The 20,653-nt window shown below is 41.5% G+C and overlaps 1 protein-coding gene across 23 annotated transcripts in view; it reads left to right on the forward strand.

The window, feature by feature from the left end:
- The window catches only part of VCPKMT (valosin containing protein lysine methyltransferase), a 72,078-nt gene that overhangs the window by 2,036 nt on the left and 49,389 nt on the right, over nt 1–20,653 (forward strand). For 2 of the 23 annotated variants that reach the window (XR_010122113.1, XR_010122114.1), the window contains exons 4-6: nt 604–723; nt 2,600–2,704; nt 9,013–10,640. Coding sequence is in view for 11 of the 23 variants with exons in the window: in XM_055289452.2 (XP_055145427.1) it covers nt 604–723; nt 2,600–2,704; nt 3,737–3,859 (348 nt within the window). In the remaining 12 variants the exon portion in view is untranslated. Of the gene's footprint in view, nt 1–603; nt 724–1,117; nt 1,512–2,599; nt 2,705–3,529; nt 3,580–3,736; nt 6,976–9,012; nt 19,440–20,653 lie in introns of those variants that run through there. The other 21 variants (XR_010122117.1, XR_010122115.1, XR_010122116.1 and 18 more) reach the window with 21 other exon arrangements.

Genomic DNA, 20,653 nt, shown 5'->3' on the forward strand with positions numbered 1-20,653 from the left:
AACTTTTAAGAGTAAAGTTGATTCCATTTGTTTTCCCATGAGAACTCCAAAATGCAGTCATCTGAATCCTTTTTCTGGAAACCAAAATCAGTACATGGTTTAGTTAACAGGAGCTTACCCAATCATCAGTTACAGAGGGGTTTTTGTTTGTTTTTTAAGATAGGGGTCTTGCTCTGTCACACATGTTGTAGTGCAGTGGAGTGATCATAGCTCACTGTAACCTCGAGCTCCTGAGGCTCAAGTAATCCTCCCATTCAGCCTCCTCAATAGCTAGGACTATAGGTGTGCACCAGCATGCTGGCTAATTTTTAAGTTTTTTGTAAGGTGTCAGGGGGGTGGGGGTTGTCTCTCGCTATGTTCTCCAGGCTGGTCTTCAACTCCTGGTTTCAAGCGATCTTTCCACCTCTGCCTTCCAAAGTGTTGATATTATAGTTGTGAGCCACTACACCTAGCCTAGAGCTTTAATTACATGTGCTTTGTTGGATTGATTCAAAGATGGATAAATTGTAGGGGAGCTATAAATACCCCTGTACCTCCTCAACCTACTTTTAGAGTAGAAAAATTTTTAAATCATAAACAAAAAGTATATTCTTTTTTAAATAGTCTTTGGAGCCATTGCTGAAAACTCTAAAAGATGTCAGTGGATTTGAAACTCGTATTATATGTTGTTATGAACAACGAACAATGGGGAAAAATCCAGAAATTGAGAAAAAATATTTTGAGGTAAGTATTAGGTACTCTATTATCTTTGTAGTGATTTCCCTTCAGGGAGGCTGTATGTGTGTCTCTTCAAGTATATTATGGTAATTTTGGGTGGGGAAAACATTCTGTTTGTGTGAAGCTGAGGAAAGGATCTTCACAGCCCATGATTCTACTGAGCTCCCCTTTTTCATCTTTTCTGCTACTTGATTTCATTTCTAATTAGTTGATCTGTGGCTACAGAAGAATGTTAAATAATACTGGTGCCACTCCTTTTTAAGAACAGTTTTCAGTGTTTATTAAACATGATGCTGCCTTTGGAGAACATATTAATGATGTCTGTATTACCTTTGGAGAATACATGATAGAAACGTGCAGGTGATAAGTTGTTTTTTTTTGTTTTTGTCTTTGTTTTGAGACAGAGTTTCACCCTGTAGCCCATGCCGGAGTGCAGTGGCACAGTCAGGGCTCACTGCGTCCTCAACCTCCTAGGCTCAAGTGATCCTCCTCCCTCAGCACCCCCCAAGTAACTGGGACTACAGGCATGTACCACCACACCCGGCTAACTTTTTGTATTTTTTTTTTTTTTTTTTGAGACGGAGTCTCGCTCTGTCGCCCAGGCTGGAGTGCAGTGGCGCAATCTCGGCTCACTGCAAGCTCCACCTCCCGGGTTCACGCCATTCTCCCGCCTCAGCCTCTGCGAGTAGCTGGGACCACAGGCGCCCGCCACCACGCCTGGCTAATTTTTTTTGTATTTTTAGTAGAGACGGGGTTTCACCGTGGTCTCGATCTCCTGACCTCATGATCCGCCCGCCTCGGCCTCCCAAAGTGCTGGGATTACAAGCGTGAGCCACCGCGCCCGGCCACTTTTTGTATTTTTTTGTAGAGATGGGGTTTTCCCATGTTGCCAAGTGATAAGTTTTTACTTCTGTGTTTTTCTCTACATATTTATGAAACCTCCAACCTAGATACCTGTCTATTTTTAGGGTCTTTTTTTTTTTTTAACTTTTTGTTCTGAAATAGTTAGAAAAGACTTACAGGAAGTGGCAGATATAGTATATAGGGTTTTATGTATCTGTCACCCTTCTTCCCCCTAGTGATAACCCAAACCCTTTTTATGGGCACAAATCTATCACATTGTGAGTGACTCCTTTTGAGGGTACATCTATATAGGCCTGCAGTTTTGTCTGCTGAAAGGACTACTTTGGTTTAATGAGAAAGCAGGTATATGACTGCCTCAGGTAACATATACTAAAATGTTTATTTTCCTGTTTTTCTCGAATATGAAAAATGTTCATGAACTTTTGAAATGATGCATAATGAAAATTTCGTACTGTTAAACAGCTTTTATTGGGGTAAAGCATATGTAAAATGCATATGTATCAGTCAAGTGCTGAGCTTAATTTTTCATATGTATACACCCAAGTAACTACTTACCAACATAAAGATAGAGGACATTTTCAGGATGTTGGAAGGTTTGCACACTGCCCTTTCCCAGGCAATACTCCTCAAAAGGTAACCACTGGCCAGGCGCGGTGGCTCACGCTTGTAATCCCAGCACTTTGGGAGGCCTAGATGGGCAGATCACGAGGTCAGGAGTTTGAGACCAGCCTGGCCAACATGGTGAAACCCTTTCTTTACTAAAAATACAAAAATTAGCTGGGTGTGGTGTTGTGCGCCTGTAATCCCAGCTACTCAGGAGGCTGAGGCAGGAGAATCACTTGAACCCAGGGAGGCAGAGGTTGCAGTGAGCCAAGATCATACCACTGTACTCCAGCCTGGGTGACAGAGTGAGACTCTGTCTCAAAAAAAAAAAAAAAGTAACCACCATTCTGACTTCTGTCACCCACAGGTCAGTTCATATTATTGAATTTGAAGTATGTCTGTTTTAAATTTATAGCTCCTTCAGCTAGATTTTGACTTTGAAAAAATTCCTTTGGAAAAACATGATGAAGAGTATCGAAGTGAAGATATTCATATTATATACATCAGAAAGAAAAAATCGGTAAATAACATTCTCAGTTCTTCATTCTCCAAGGAGGTTTCATCAGCTGGACACTATTTCAGGGCATATGTGTGGTATGGGCGTTGATTTTGATGTGGAGAAACAGCCAGAATGATTCACTGGACTCAGGCAGTAACTTTAGTGTCAAGATAATTTAATCTATCTTGCCTTGGGTTTTTGCTCTAAAGCCAGGCTTTTTTTTTTTTTTTTTTTTTTAATTGTATTTTTTAAGTAGAGACACGTTTCACCGTGTTGCCTAGACTGGTGTCGAACACCTGGGCTCAAGTGATCCGCCAACGTCGGCCTCCCAAAGTTCTGGGATTACAGGCATCAGCCACCATACCTGGCCAGGCTTCTCTTTTAAAGGCCTTTTCCGGCCGGGCGCGGTGGCTCACGCTTGTAATCCCAGCACTTTGGGAGGCCGAGGCGGGCGGATCACGAGGTCAGGAGATCGAGACCACGGTGAAACCCCGTCTCTACTAAAAAATACAAAAAATTAGCCGGGCGCGGTGGTGGGCGCCTGTAGTCCCAGCTACTCGGAGGCTGAGGCAGGAGAATGGCGTGAACCCGGGAGGCGGAGCTTGCAGTGAGCCGAGATTGCGCCACTGCACTCCAGCCCGGGCGACAGAGCGAGACTCTGTCTCGAAAAAAAAAAAAAAAAAGGCCTTTTCCAGCTTCTCCGTAGACGTAAATTGTATAGCTCTATAATTGGGTATTACCTCAGACAAGTGATTAGCTATTTATAAGTTTCTTTTATCTCTGTGAGATTTTAAAATGCCTGCTCTTAACCTTTGTGAACTTTTCCTTATTAAAAATTGTTTACAGAAAATGAAATATAACAAGGCAGATGAGTCCATAAAAGATAAATGCACTCAGTTAAGTAGAATTTATGTATCTTCCCCCTTCTTGGTGCATGTTTTATCCTGTATAACAATCACATTTTATGCAGGTTGCCTCAGTGGCGCCTATGGTTTGAGCCTGTAGAAAGAGGGAAGAATTGTACTTCATCCTTTTTTTTTTTTTTTGAAACAGGGTCTCACTCTGTCATCCAGGCTGGAGTACAGTGGTGCAATCTCGGCTTGCTGCAACCTCTGCCTCGTGGGCTCGAGAAGTGATCCTCCCACCTCAGCCTGTCCTGAGTACCTGGGACCATAGGCATGCACCACCATGCCCAGCTAATTTTTGTATTTTTTTTTTTTGTAGAGACGGGGTTTTGCCATGTTGTCCAGGCTAATTTTGCACTCCTGGACTCCAGTGACCTGCCCGCCTTGGCCTCCCAAATTGTTGGGATTACAGGTGTGAGCTGCTGTGCCTGGCCTTTCATCTATTTTTGTATTCCCAGCACCTTTGGTATATGTGACTAGCGTAAGGCAGGGAGGTGATTACTTTTATGAATTAAGGATGCTAGATTCAATAAGCCCACATTTTTCTATCATCTTTGCTTTATGTTTGTGATAAAGTTTTCTGATTATATGAATTCTAGTCAAAAGCAAATAAAAGTTAGTTTTAGGGAACAGAAGTAGGTGTTAGGACTAAATCTAAGTAAAAAGGCAGCAGTGGGATCATTCAGATTAACATTTATGTGGCATGGTGCCACAGATGACAAAAAAAACTTTTGTTTTTTAAGGGATCCAGTTTTAACTGAAGCTGTTGTGCAGTTTTAAAAGTAGAATTTTTTGGAGGCATAAAGATTTTGTGTTTCCTGAATATAAAGGCTTTTTTTTTTTTTTGGCCAAAAAAAAAAAAAAAACTTACTTTTTAGTTGATGTAATTCACATACCATAAAATTCACACTTTTAAGGTGTACAGTTTGGTGATTTTTAGTATATTCACATAGTTGTGTAAATCACCGCTTTCTAGTTTTAAACGATTTCAACCCCCAGAGAAGCCTCTTACCCATTAGCAGTCACTCCCTGTTACCCCCATCCCCAGCTGCTGGCAACCACTAATCTCTTTATGGATTTGCCTATTCTGCTCATGTCATATGTAACAAGTCACATATTGTGTGGCCTCTTGTGCCTGTCTTCTTTCACTCAGCACAGTATTCTCAAGCCTCATCTACATTGTAGCACACATTAGAACCTAACTCCTTTTTGTGGCTGAATAGTATTCCTTTATATGGCCATACCACACCTTATCCATCCATTGACGAGATGAATAATGCTGCTATGAACATTCATCTACAAATTTATGTGAGAACATGTTTTCAGACCTCTTGAGTATATACCTAGAGGAATTGCAAGGTTATATGGGAACTCTGTTTAACTTTTTGAAGACTTGCCAAACTGTGTTCCAAATCTACCATACCATTATACATTCTCACCAGCAGTGTATGAGGGTTCCAGTTTTCTCCACATTTTTACCAACATTTGTTAATTATACCCATCTCACTGGGTATGAGATAGTCTCTAAACTGTGGTTTTCATTTCTCTAATGACTAATGATGTTGGGTATCTTTTCTATATTTAGAAGAAATGCTTGGCCCATTTTCAGATTAATTTATTTGTCTTTTTACTTTTGAGTTGTGAGAGTTCCTTATACATTCTGAATACTAGACACTTACAGATGCATTATTTGTGAATATTTTCTCCCATTCTGTGTGTTGTCTTTTTCATTTTCTTGATAGTGTGTCTTTTATTTTCTTAATTTATTATTTTCTTATTTTTCTTTTGAGACAGAGTCTCGCACTGTCATCCAGTCTGGAGTGCAGTGGCATGATCTTGTCTCAGTGCAACCTCTGCCTCCCAGGTTCAAGTGATTCTTCTGTGTGAGCGTCCCGAGTAGCTGGGACTACAGGCATGTGCCACGACGCCCAGCTAATTTTTTTGTATTTTTAGTAGAGATTGGGTTTCACTATGTTGGCCAGGCTTGTGTCGAACTCCTGGCCTCAAGTGCTCTGCCGCCTCAGCCTCCCAAAATGCTGGGATTACAGGTGTGAGCCACCACACCCGGCCTATGGTGTGTCTTTTGAAGCACAAATATTTTAATTTTGATAATGTCCAATGCATCTGTTCTTTCTTCAGTTGCTTGTTAGGTGTCAGCAAAGAACCATTATAAACATGCATGGTTGTTCACTTGAATTGCATGTAGCCACTGTTAGGCATACTAGGCATTATGAGGCATATTAGGCATTATTAAATACCCAGTAAATAGTTTGTGGTAAATCAATCTTTTAAGTTTCCTTTTTTTCTTATAGAAATTTCCATCGTGAAGCCTTTAATCATCTTACCCAAGCCTCTAACAACCTGGGTAAACTAAAGATGTGAATAGAGCATGTGAATATGGCATGGGAAGATTGTGTTCACAGATTTTTTTCCGGCACGTCCTTAGAAATCCGACGTATAGATGACGACCACCAGGGGCGGCCTGCAATAACGAATGCCTGCTTGCCTGCCTGCCTGCCAATGGCCCTGAATCCAGCTTAGGTTACTTAGTTCAGCATCAAGTTCTACTTAAATGTTGGGAATCAGTTATTCAAATAAAAATTGGTATTGAGGTGAAGCTAAAATCTGCCAAAAACAGTGAACCAACATGATTGACTTGACCTTTTATAGGAAACTAGACATACATTTCTGAACAGAACTATCTGCTATTATATAATGTTTTAAATTCAAACTAGTAAATTTTAGTTTATCTTCAAAGTTTAAAAGGTTTTCATTTTGTACATAATTATATAATTATCATTTGTATCTTCCACTTCATTTCTTTTAAAATATCTTTAATACTTAAATGTTCTTTTAATTTTAAAAAGAACTGAGATATTGTCTTGTGTACTTACATTGGCTAAAGTTTTCTTCCACCATACATATCTATGTGATTTAATCAGTAAATTGTACTGTAATGAGTTGCTAAGAAGACAAATCAGAAGATTGGAGGAACAAAAGATATCTTTACAGATTTTTCATTTGAGAATGGAGTGAGAATAGAAAGACCAGTTTCAGGCTTATGCACTTATGTGGCTCATGCACTTTTCTTTATGTATATGTTCCAGGAAAATCTGGCTTAAAAATACTGGTATTAACTTGTTTACATGAAGCAGTGAAAGGTGTTTGAATAACTACAAATGTAGTTCTATATGTATATACCAAATGAATTTTTGTTCTGTCTCTCTCTGTTTTATGTTATGAAGCCATTCGCTCATATACAATAATCTGTCAAGGACTTCAATCATACTTGTTCCAAAGAGTAGTAACCGGATGGAATTCTGGTGTTTACAGGCATTGGTGCTAGATGGTACATTTTATGTGTTAAAATAAACATTGTTTTTGAGACCTTGTGACTGAATATCAGAAATACCTTTGAAGAAAGTGAACATCTAAACAGTTAACAGAAAGAGCAAAAGCAGCCCTATTTAGAGACATTAAGGATACAAGTCAAGAAATCAGTTCATTCCTTTCAGGTTTATTTCAGTCTTAAAAGTTTCTTTGCTAGTTTTTGGGTTGTTTTTTTCTTTCCCCCAAAATACTTTGTTCATACTGTCCTTAGCATTTCATTAAGCAGTTTGCAAGGCAGTGTAACCTAAATGTATGGTGCTTTGTGAGGTACAGATAGTGATAGCTGTTATTAATGATGTCTTAGGACAAATGACCACTTTTTAGCTTGTTTTATAGCATTATGAAATTTGTAAAAATAAGTTTGACCTTGACTATAGTAGTCCACCCAGGTTCCTTAAATGTCTTTTCACCCTCAAGTTTTTATGCCCTCCTGCTTTCTCTTTTTTTTTCTTTTTTTGAGACAGGGTTTTGTTCTGTTGCCCAGGCTGGAGTGCAGTAGTGGCACAATCTTGGCTCACTGCAACCTACTCCCAGGCTCAGACGATCCTCCTACCTCAACCTCCTTAGTAGCTGGAACTACAGGTGCGCCACCACGGCTGGCTAGCTTTGTTGTATATTTTGTAGAGCCAGGGTTTCATCATGTTGCCCAGACTGGTCTGCAATTCCTGGAGCCAAGTGATCCACCCTCCTTAGCCCCCCAAAGTGATGGGATTACTAGCCATGAGCCACTGCACCTGGCCCTCTCTTTTAATACACACTATCTATGGGTCTTTGGCCTGAAGTGCCCCTTGATTTTACTGTATGAAAACCCAGCTCTTTTAGTTCAGAAAAATGAAACTTCACTAATTTCCTGGAGGAGTTGGGCTGAAGTCGGCCTCTATGCAACTTTGCCAAAATCACACTCTTGCTTGACTCCCTCCTCCTCCCTGTTCAGCTATTCCCATTCCTTTACTTAACCTTGATAAATCATTTGCATACATTCCTCTCTATCTGCTTCTGGAGAACTCACCTAAGTACTGACTGTAGAGGAAATTTGTAATTGAAAGTCAAATAGGCCCCATGCGCGGTGGCTCACGCCTGTACGCCGAGGCAGGCAGATCTCCTGAGGTCGGGAGTTGGAGACCAGCCTGGCCAACATGGTGAAACCCTGTCTCTACTAAAAATACAAAAATTAGCCTGGCATGGTGGCGTGCGCTGTAATCCCAGCTACTTGGGAGGCTGAGGCAGGAGAATAGCTTGAACCCCGGAGGTGGAGGCTACAGTGAGTTGAGATGGAGCCACTGCACTCCAGCCTGGGTGACAGAGCAAGACTCCGTCTCAAAAAAAAAAAAAAAAAAAAAGTCAAATAGGATATCTTTCCTGTTCTGGAATAAGGCCAAAACTGAAGTCAAGGTGCCAATCCTCACATTGTAAGATTCGACCAGTGGTGGTTAGGACCAGTGAATGCTACAGGGCTTACTGAAGGTGGCCAGTTCAGAGAACATGCTCTATCACCAACCACTATTCCACAGACATCTGGGGAGCTTTGGAAGAGGTCTCCTTTTGGAGGAGTCCATTGTTAGGGAATGTAATTTAGTCTTTTGGGCTTTCGAATGTGGAGAGGTAACAGGTTGTACCTGCACTCACAAACCACAGGAGGAGGCTGGGTGAGGTGGCTCATGCCTGTAATCCCAGCACTTGGGGAGGCCAAGGCAGGCAGATCACTTGAGCCCAGGAGCTTGAGACCAGGCTGGGCAACATAGCAAGACCCTGTTTCTATAAAACATACAAAAAATTACCTGGGTGTGGTGGTGTACACCTGTAGTCCCATCCATACTAGGGAGGCTGATGTGGGAGGTTCATCTGAGCCCAGGGAGGTTGAGACTGCAGTGAGCCATGATTGCACCACTGCACTCCAGCCTGGGTGACAGACCGTATCTCAAAAAAACAAAACCACAGGAGGAAGGCCTGAGGAAGTAACTAGAAATTCGAGATGCTTGCATGTATGGGAGGCCAGTATTTCTCTTTCTGGTTGGATTTGTGTTTACCCACCAGCAGCAGATTCCAAAGCATGGAGATAGAATTGGAGGAGTGATGTGGGAACTGTAAGGCCGAGGGGTATTGAAGATGCACCCTGCCAGCCTGAGAAGTGATGCATGAATTGAGGGTTAGAAGACTTCTGCAACAACATGAAGGAGGGGATGACGTGGTTTAAAAGGCAAGTGCAACGGATGAGGTGATGCCACTAGCTGGGGCTCAGCCAGGACACAGCTAATTCCCAAATCCCAAGGGACTGCCAATGCCTCGGCCTCTGGGCGAGTGTGGGTTGCCTCTCCACAATGGAGCTCGTAAACCACTTATCAGAATGCAGTTATAGCCAATGAGGGAAAGGGTTGCACCCCCACAGTAAGGCAGTATTTCTCAAACCAGGCTGCACGTGGAAAATTAAAAGCACACAAAACGCATGTTCAGGCCCTATCCCAGTCCAGTTTAATCAGAGGCATAGTATTTTTATTAAGGGGTTCCAGATGGTCTTAATGTTTGCCTTAAATTGAGAACCACTGCAACAAGGAAACCTCTTTTAGCATCTACTTCCCAAGGAGAAGAGAGCAAAGAAAGAAGAAAGTATATAAAAAGCAAACCATCTGTGAATAGAGTGGGCCTGTAGTACATATGGACAAAAAACGACTTGGAATCGGATGTGGAACCTTGTATGAAATAGGAGGTTTTAAAATAAACAGGACTGAGCTTTGGAAACGGAAATAGACTGTAAATATAATCTGAAAATTTAGAGAATCTGGCCAAGAAGGCAGAGGTGATGGATGCTACTCAAGAAGGAAGGGGGATTCGACAGTTAAAAATTGTTGCAGGTCCAGTCTCCAATGACTTGAGTCTCTTCTGTACACCAGTTATAACTTTAAATGTCTTTGAGGTTGCATAACTTTGCATTTTAATCTGCCACAGTTTATAACCAAGGGTCCATGGATCATATGTTAGGTGAAGTTGGAAATGAAATTAGTTTTTTGTTGTTTTGTTCTGTTTTGAGACAGACTCTCACTCTGTCACCCAGGCTGGATTGCAATGGTGCGATCTTGGCTCACTGCAACCTCCGCCTCCCAGGTTCAAGCGATTCTCCTGCCTCAGCCTCCAAAATAGCTGGGATTACAGGCACCTGCCACCACACCGAGCTAATTTTTGTATTTTTAGTAGAGATGGGGTTTCACCTGTTGGTAAAGCTGGTCTCGAGCTCCTGACCTCAAGCAATCCACCCGCCTCAGCCTCCCAAAGTGTTGGGATTACGTGCGTGAGCCACTGCACCTGGCCTAGGTTATTTTAAAGTAAGAACTATTAATCCAGAATGTTAGTGGGAATTTTTTTATACACAGCGTATCTTTTAATTTTTTTCTTACCTTTCTTGAAAAATTCCTTGTTAAATTATGCGAAATATGATGTGACAGATTATAGGTATTTTAATTTAAAGGAGAGTATGGGTTATAGAAACATCTGTTGTTCTAAAGGCCCCCTGTAGATGGCATTGCTTGACTTTGTCTTTTAATGTTTTATAGAAAGGAAGTTGTTAAAATAGAATCTACTTTGAAATACAATCACATTTTAAAGGTGAACGAAATTAGATTAAAAAGAATAAGTCTACCTTTTGAGTTACTTTCAGAAGATAACACAGGGTAAGTAAAACAAGTTTTTTTCTTGTAAAACTGTATTTGGTTTATCTTTCCGTTTCTTTCTGATATGCCTTTTGAATATCATTCATAAAGCTACATTATTACAATTTATAAAACATTTTCTCCGCTATCGATACCTTCTGTGAAAAGAAGACAGATATTTAAGAGGCTAAATTAATTCAAGTGACGTTCTGAAAATTAAAATTCACCTTGAAAGCAGCTTTCACATAATCATGATTTTACATCTGAGACACTTAAAACTTCTCATTTTAATTAGTTTTTCAAAGCAGTTTTTTGTTTTTTGTTTCTTTTTTTCAATAGAATAAGTGGTAGTTCTTACTTCTGAAGGCTGAAGTTCTGTCTTTGGTTCCCACAGTCCTGTAGGCACAGGCCAGGTATTTGACTTTTGGGTTTTCTTTTTTCTCAGGAAACATCAGGATTTGAAAGAGTTTTGATTCATTGATAACAAACATTGTTAGAGGAGAATATTCAGTTTTCATACCATAAAGACCTTCACTCTAATAGAAATACAGAAAAAGAAAACTGTTGCAACAATATCTTACTGAAAATTAATGGAAAAGCTAAGTGTTTACTTTCCATAATATTGGGTAGGAAAGCAATAAATTCTCAAGGCGTTTTCACCAGTTAAAGTTTAAACCATTAGATATTTGAGGTTGTTCAAGACATTGAAGTTCTTATGTGTTGGTGAAGTTCTGTGAGTCCCCATCAACTGTGAGATACATTCTAAGTCATTGATTATTAATAACAAGATGCTATCATTTGCAAATGATAAACCTAAAATATGGTAGAGCAAATTATCTCCATGATAATATTTTGCTCGCGTGCATTCTGAAAACAGTGTCAGCACAGAGGCTCTGAGACCAGATTATCTGGGTTTGAATCCCAGTGCTACCACTTACTAGCTGTGTGACCTTGAAGTTACTTAAACTCTGTGTGTGTCAGTTTCCTCATATGTAAGGTAAAGATCATAATATCTTATAGGTTGCTGTGAAGATTAAATTAGTCAAATACATGTAATGTACTTAGGTACCAGGCACATAGTAAGTGTTCAATAAATGTGACTGTAGTTGGGGTGGAATTACAGATGGGCACTTGGAAAATATGCATAATGCAAGTCAGTTTTATCTGTTGCAGTGTGAAATCTGGGCACCTTTTTGAGAGTATAGGATGCATGTAAACATTGCTGCCCAGTCACAGTGGGAATGGCAGCTGGGATGGGAGGAGGTTGAGAACATTGTTATACAACATGTACTGTTATTTAAACAAATAACAATCTTAGAAAAATAAAGATATGGGGAAGAAAATTTTTGTTCACTGTTAGTTTTTACAGTTTGAAAGCAACTGTCACGAGCATTCAAAGGCTAATAGGGACAGAGCAAATCCTCGTTTCTAAATATGGGAGCCTGGGTTTGCTGGCTGGAGCTCCAAGATTAACATTCCACCGCCCTGGACCCTTACTCAATTCTTCCTTCCACGGTTGTTTGCTAAACCTGAGACCAGATAGGTAGCAGGCCATTAAAGTACAGCAGAAAGTCATTTTTCTGAAGTGTGAGACTTGATCTGTCTGCATAACGATATTTTCAGAGTTTAGATTTATTAACTCTAAAAGAGCAATATGACTTTAAAATATGTTTGTAGCGGTTGTTTCTTGCCTAAATAATCTTTCACTGTGTAATGAGTGCATGTGTGGGATGCAGGACTTAACTAATTCCTCAGGCTAACTGACCATGTCTTTTACTAACAGACAAGAATGACTAAACCTTGGATTGTGTCTGTTTCTCCATCAGCCAGTGTAAAGTGGCACATAGGCTTTACTTCAGAAGGGGTGTCCAATCTTCCCTGGGCCACACTGGAAGGAGAAGAATTGCCTTTGGGCCACACATAAAATACAATAGTGATAGCTGATGAGTTTAAAAAAAAATTGCAAAAGGTTTACGAATTTGTGTTAGTCCACATTCAAAGATGTCCTGGCCATATGCAGCCCATGAGCAGTGGGCTGGACAAACTTGCTTTCTGCTTCTGCATTATATTAAACTTGCAAGGCCTTTCTGCTTGCAATTAATGGAAAATATTGTCGTGAATACTAAATAGGTGGTCTTAATTTTTAGAAACCTTTATACATTACCTATAATACAGTAACTTATTTTGTTGAATTAATTCACATTTTTTAATTTTCACAGGTTGAAAACAAGGATATTTCCTCCTTGCAAAGCACAATGAAAATGTTTGTGAAAGGGCTGGCCCAGATGCAGTTTTTATCGGCTTAAACGTTTGAGTAGTTAACAAATTCCTTTCAGGTTATTAGTTCTAATGAGGTACCACTGACAGTCTTTTGATGGGTCAGTGCTGTTAAATACTTTTGGGTTTTTTGTTGTTGTTTGTTTGAGACAGAGTCTCACTGTCACCCAGGCTGGAGTGTAGTGGTGCAATCTTGGCTCACTGCAACCTCCACCTCCCAGGTTTAAGCTATCTTCCTACTTCAGCCTCCTGAGTAGCTGGGATTACGGGCACGTGCCACCATGACCGGCTAAGTTTTATATTTTTTGTAGTGATGGGGTTTGGCCATGTTGCCTAGGCTGATCTCAAACTCCTGAGCTCAAGCAATCTGCCTGCTTTGGCCTCCCAAATTGCAGGGATGAGCTGCCACACCTGGCCTTGAGTAATTTTTTAAAAGTTACCTTTAACTCAGATTTGTTAATCTGCTCAAGTCCAGGCATTAACGATGTGAGTTCCAGGTGCTTGTGTTGGTTCATGATTGTTTGACAAATCATTGCCAGAGTTTTATGTATACAGTACAAACAATCTCATGTATCTACATTCAGTACTCAACCTTGTTCTTTTAAGGAATGTGTCCTGATAACCTGCTTGTGCCTCATGCACAGTACAGCAATGTACTGAGGTGCTACATATACAAATTACTATTTTTTTTTTTTTTAAGATGGAGTTTCGCTCTTGTTGCCCACGCTGGAGTGCAATGGCGCAATCTTGGCTTACCGCAACCTCCGCCTCCCAGGTTGAAGCGATTCTCCTGCCTCAGCCTCCCTAGTAGATGGGATTACACGCACCATGCCCAGCTAATTTTGTATTTTTAGTAGAGACAGGGTTTCTCCATGTTGGTCAGGCTGGTCTCAATCTCCCGACCTCAGGTGATCTGCCCGCCTCGGCCTCCCAAAGTGCCGGGATTATAGGCATGAGCCACCGCGCCCGGCCACAAATTACTATTTTTTTTTATACAAAGCTTAGATGAGAAGCTTTACACTTGTGTTTAGAATGAGTGTAAATAATCTCAGGGCATATAATTCACGTGAACAAAGGACTGGCTTCTTAAAACCAAAAAACAGGAAAAACAAGTTTCACACTCCCACAAATAATAAATGTTTAACCAGAGAATATCTTTGGATTTCAGTGACATTTATGAATGTAGGTACAGTAGTGTGCTTTTAAAATAACTATTTTCTTTCTAAACCTTGTTACAAGGATTTTTTTTTTTTTTTTTTTTTGAGACAGTGTTTCACTCTGTTGCCCAGGCTAGAGCGCAGTGGCATGATCATAGCTCACTGCAGTCTCGACCTCCTGGGCTCAAGTGGTCCTCCTGTCTCAGCCTCCCAGTAGCTGGGACTATAGGCAACATACCACTATGCCTGGCTAATTAAAAAAATATTTCTTTCTGTAGAGACAGGGTCTCGCTGTATTGCCCAGGCTGGTTTTGAACTCCTGGGCTCAAGCAGTCATCCTACCTCGGCCTTTCAAAGTGCCATGATTATAGGTGTGAGCCACTGCAGTGGATAGATTTTTTTAAAAATTCTGTTGTTCAAAACTCTTCACTCTCAAGCATGTATCTGACACCCACAGTCAGTCTGTTACTCTTGTTCCCTGTGAAATGTCTGCTTGTTAACCTGAGAGTCCAAAGAACAGGAGAGGCATAGTTTGGCTGGTAGGAACAATATTCCCAGTTAGCCCTGGAAGACAGCTCCAGTTCAGTTCTAAATCCAATCACCTTCCCTTTATGTTCCCAAGCTTTATGAGAAAACAGCTCACTTGATTACCACCTAATCTACCTGTATGTCCTTGGGCAAGTTAAACTCTGCATGTTACTTTCCCTTTCTGTAAAATGAGAATATCTATTGGCTAACATTGTGGTGATGGTTAAACTGGATGATGTATGGGGACCATACTTAAGGAAGCAGTCTCCTCAGTTTAAACCAAAACTGTTTGTTCTGAGAATCCAGACTGGTAAACTCTTGCAAGCTAGAGAGGTGTACAAGAAACCATCCCAAGTAAATGACACATAAGTGGTCCAGGAAAAACAATCCCCAGTTGTTAGGAAGGATTCCAAGTTTAGCAGTGTGCCTGTCGTTTACCATTATGTTCCAACCAGACATCTTCACCATGTCTTTTAGACCCTACTTCATCATAGGAAGAGAGAAGCCACAGGGGAAAATAATTGAGAGGTTGGGTGCTCTTATCCAAAAAAAAAAAAATCCCGTAAGGCTTTAATGAGGCATAGGGCATCACTGGTTTGATACTTCCCAGCAGAATGCAATACCAAAAGTAAAACCAAAGAAATAGTCCCCTTTTGAAAACACGAAGGTCCCAATGCAGCAGACTAGTGCAGGCCGCAGAGGGTGGGAACAGAACTTAGCAAAGAAGTTCCCCGAGACTCCGCAAAATACTGTAAAGTGGACAGCAAATGAAATATGGCTTGTTGCTGTTAGAGTTTCTCCACAGTTAACTCAAAACTGAGGACCTATGTGTAAAGAGTCTGGAACAACGCCTGACATAAAAGATCCTCAACAGTGGGGAGGAAGAGCATCAGGATAAATAGCTTAATGCATGCTGGACTTAATACCTAGGCAATGGGTTGATGGGTGCAGCAAACCACCATGGCACATGTTTACCTATGTAACAAACCTGTACATCCCGCACATGTATCCCGGAACTTAAAATCCTCAAGACATTTTAATTCTCTTCCCTTCTCTCATTTTCAAATCTACCCTCAATGACTTTTCTCAACATTCAACACATTTATTTACTCCTTCAATTCAGCAGACAGGCACTGTGCTAGGTATCAAGGGTACCCATCAGTACTCTTTTAAATATTAGGGACAAATAATAAGATGCATTCCATACCCGTAAGCAGCTCTCACATCTGTAATGAGAGGCATAAGCTAGCTACAGCGGCAGTGCAAAGGAGGGTGTGGTCGCCTCTGCCTCAGTTGGTCAGGGAAGATTTCATGAAGGGACCATTAAGCTGATTTTTGAAGGATGAATGGAAATCCACTGGACAACTTGTCAGGTGTTCTAGGCAAACACATGCAGCAGCATCAAATGTGGTTTTCATGTGGCTCGAGCATAGGGCATGTGTGGGAGATGACTAATGGGTAGGCAGGAGGGCAGGGCAAGGACGTGCAGAGTCCATGTGGCGTATTCAGGAGTGCAGATGGGTTCTGGAGGCAATGAGAAGATATTTAAATACTTTAAGCAGGGAAGCCACTTGGCCAAATCATTTTAGAAAGATTATTCTGACAGCAAATTTGGAGAGTGGGCGGGAGAGGGGCAAGACATGAGGCAAAGAGATCAGGAAGGAAGAATGAACAGGTAAGAGATGTTGAGGAGTGGGGTCTGAACTCCAGCAGTAGCAGTAGGAATGAAGAGGAAGGGATCTGAGAACCGCTGTGGAGCTAGACTAAGGCAGATACAGTAAGTTGTGTAGGTGCCCACGGAGCATCCTGTTGGGGTCAAGGCCTCCACGGTCCTCATACTGCCCTTCTGCAGGTCAGAGTCCCTTTTCTTTAAAACACTTTTATTTTGAAAGGAATTGTAATAACATTAATTTTATTAGAACTAGAGACTTTACTGTCATCTGCCAGAAAATTGGCCTGTATATAAATCATGTAAGTTTGGAATCAACGGTTTTAATTTTTGGTTTTAAATTCAGAACAATAATGATGTCTACAATGTGAATGGTGTCCCCTTCCAATGTTGCTCTTTGCTGTACCCAGCCTGAGTGGCCACACACTGTGACCCTGGTTACATGTATGTAATAGGCAGCTAAACACAAGCGGTCCTCTGTATATGTGAGTTCCATGGGTTTCAACCAAACGCAGATTGAAAATATTCGGGGAAAAAAAAATGGATGGTTGTGTCTGTACTGAACATGTACAGACAGAGTTTTTCTTGTCATTATTCCCTACACAAGACAGTATAACAACTATTTACATAACATTTACATTGTATTAGGTATTATAAGTAATCTAGAGATGATTTAAACTATATGGGGGTAGGGGATGGGTGCGGAGGGCAAACACATAGCAAATGGATGCTGGGCTTAATAACTAGGTGATGGGTGGATCTGTGCAGCAAACCACCATGGCACACGTTTACCTATGCAACAAACCTGCACATCCTGCACATGTACCCCTGAACTTAAAAGCTAAAGATAAAAAAATAAATTCAGTCCAATAAAAAAGTAATAAGGTATATGGGAGGATGTGTTTAGGTTATATGCAAATACTATACTATTTTATACAAAGGACTTGAACATCTGTGGATTTTGATGTCTGCGGGGGGGTCCTGGAATCAATTCCCCATGGATACTGAGGGATGACCCTATATAGGTTTGAGGGCAGAAGAGAGGGTGGATTGAGAAAGATGTCTTTTTTTTTTTGGCGAGACAGAGTCTCATTCTGTGGCCCAGGCTGGAGTGCAGTGGTGCTATCTTGGCTCACTGCAACCTCTGTCTCCCAGATTCAAGCAATTCTCCTGCCTCACCCTGCTGAGTAGCTGGGATTACAGGCGTGTGCCACCACACCCGGCTAATTTTTGTATTTTTAGTAGAGACGAGGTTTCGCCATGTTGGCCAGGCTGGTCTCGAACTCCTGACCTCAGGCGATCCACCTGCCTCAGCCTCTCAAAGTGCTGGGATTGCAGACGTGAGCCACCGTGCCTGGCCAAGTTGAGGTCTTATAGATCACCCCAAATGTATAGATTGGGGAAAAGCCCAGGTTAAGGCCCTCGGAAGTACCAAAATTCAAGGAATAATTGGAAAAAAACAGAACACTTAAAGGTGAAATATTGAAATGTCTTCTGCCTTGACTCCAGGGACAGTCAGTTCTCAAACAGGTTGATGGTCATATAGCTCCTATTTTTGTACTTCATACACTGAGACTTCCAACGTACCTTTCATCTGCCAGGATTAGATTTTATACATCTGCCCCCAAGTCAACATAATGATGCTGCCTGCTTAGCAGCTTAGCTATCTGCAGCAGTGCCATCTTTGCATCTCGGTACTTGGGCAGCTGTTTTAATACCTGGTCCCTGTTCTAAAAAAATGAGAGAAGACCCCAAAATGAATATGTTGTTACTAATGATACAGAACTCAGGTCTCAAATGAATACAACTTAGGATGGAAGCCACTGGTATTCAGAAAGCAATAAATCTTTTAGCCTCAATAGCTGCTCATTGGACTTAGTTTGATTGTGAGTTCACTTATGAAAAGGAATGAGGAAAATATGAGTATAGAACCAATATTGGAAATATTGTTGAACATGGGAATCTATTTCTTTTTCTTTTTGATACTGGAACTTTCCTCCTATTTGACTTAAGTAGGTCTGACTTTCTCCGCCCAGCGTCTGGTTGCTCCTCCATCACCATCCTTCGTTCCTTTTCCTTCTCTGTTGCTTAACTCACAATTCCCTGGGGCTCTGTCTTTTGACTGCTCACCTCTGCACACATAGATCTTGCAATTTTCATGATTCCAACTACAAGCTTATTGTTGAGGCCCCCTCTCTAGACCTCTGGCTCCGACCCCTCTCTTAAGTCTGACCTCTCCCCTTCAGCTGCCTGCCTGATGTCTTCCTTTGCTTGCCCAACCAAGAGTATGTCTTAGCAAAATTTCTGCAGAAATAGACTCTTCTGCCTCATATTCTTGTTTTACTGATGGCATCACCATTCTTTTAGCATTTCTAATTTCTTCTGCCTCACATGAACTCAGCGTGTCATGCATTGATCTACCTGTGATGGGTTCTCTCACGGTCTTCCCCCACTTTCCATCTTCACTGCCATCACCTCAGGTTGGGCCTCACTCCTCTAATAGTCTCCCCACCTTCAATATCTCTCTACACTTACCTGTGCAGGCGGTGGTGGCACAGCATACTCCTAACCTGGGGTTCCAGACTTTTCATCCTGCTACTCCCAATAGCCTGCCAAGTTCAGGAGAGACTTGGATTTCCTGACCCAGGCTAACCCACAGGATGCCCCCTGGATAAGAGGCCCTTCTTGTCTGGGGTAGCTAGTGCCAAAGATAAAGTAAGTTTTGAGCTGCCCGAGAGTAAAAGTCAAGATAGAGGAAAGCAGAGTCTAGAAGCAAATAGAGAAATTAGAACATTTTTCCGATCATTCTGTTTGAGTCTCTGAAGCTAGCTATGTCTAAAGCCACCGCAGCCCCTGGACTTCCCAGTTACCTCACCTAGTTAACTGTTCTGCTGGTTTGGGGCTGGGTTTCTCTCCCTTGCAGTGGATCAGATCCTGACTGGTAGAGCATTCAAACCTTTCAGCCCATTAAACCCTACTGTTAAGATCCTTCTCAATCATTACCTTCCCAGAAAGTAATCTGCTTTTTAAGTTTGCATTTTGTCCGTAATACCCACCAGATCATCTTAACAGTTGATTTAGAAGCCTTCTAGAATAGTGTTGGTTGCTGATCATACTGTGGAGATCTTATCAAACTACAAAAGTAAGCATTATGAAACTCATCAGAAAGTAAAATGGAGGAAACAAAAACCTGTTGTGGGAGTGGTTTGATTTAAATGTAACAAAAGAGGAAATCTACTTCTTTGCACCCAGAAAGTGTTCAAGCTTGCACCTCTCCATGCCCCCATCAAGGGATCATTATTTAGTGAGAATAACTCAAGAGATGAGAAAATGAGTAGCTTACATAAGGAGGTAGATTCTGGGGCTTGGTTCTAACCCCCGTGATTATGGGGGTTCCTGAGAAGTGGAGGGAGAATTGCAACATGTATTAGGAGAGGTACTTAGGCAATGAGGTTTGCCATCTGGAGAGCAAGTGTCTTTTTTTTGGGTTGTTTTGTTTTTTGTTTTTGTTTTTTCTGAGATGGAGTTTCGCTCTTGTTGCCCAGGCTGGAGTGCAATGGCGCAATCTTGGCTCACCGCAACCTCCGCCTCCTGGGTTCAAATGATTCTCCTGCCTCAGCCTCCCGAGTAGCTGGGATTATAGGCATGTGCCACCATGCCCAGCTAATTTTGTATTTTTAGTAGAGACAGAGTTTCTGCATGTTGATTAGGCTGTTATGGAACTCCCAACCTCAGGTGATCTGCCTGCCTTGGCCTATCCACCTGCCTTGGCCTCCCAAAGTGCTGGGATTACAGGTGTAAGCCACTGCACCCGGCCTTTTTTCTTTTTTCTTTTTCAAAACTTATTAAAACAAGCAAATAACAACAAAAAAACGAGGTCTTGCTACTTTGCCCAGGCTAGTCTTGAACTCCTGGGCTCAAGCGATTCTCCTGCCTCAGCCTCCTAAAGTGTTGAGATTACAGGCATGAGCCACTGCACCTGGCCAGGAGGGCAAGTTTTAAAACTGGCCAGGTCACTAGTCACAATAGCAAAGAGTTGGAACCAACCCAAATGTCCAACAACGATAGACTGGATTAAGAAAATGTGGCACATATACACCATGGAATACTATGCAGCCATAAAAAACGATGAGTTCATGTCCTTTGTAGGGACATGGATGAAGCTGGAAACCATCATTCTCAGCAAACTATCACAAGGACAAAAAAACAAACACCACATGTTCTCACTCATAGGTGGGAATTGAACAATGAGAACACATGGACACAGGAAGGGGAACATCACACACCAGGGCCTGTCGTGGGATTGGGGGAGGGGGAAGGGATAGCATTAGGAGATACACCTAATGTTAAATGACGAGCTAATGGGTGCAGCACACCAACATGACACATGTATACAAACCTGC

The sequence above is a fragment of the Symphalangus syndactylus genome, chromosome 8 (assembly GCF_028878055.3).
Source record: "Symphalangus syndactylus isolate Jambi chromosome 8, NHGRI_mSymSyn1-v2.1_pri, whole genome shotgun sequence".
NCBI classification, from domain to species: domain Eukaryota; kingdom Metazoa; phylum Chordata; class Mammalia; order Primates; family Hylobatidae; genus Symphalangus; species Symphalangus syndactylus.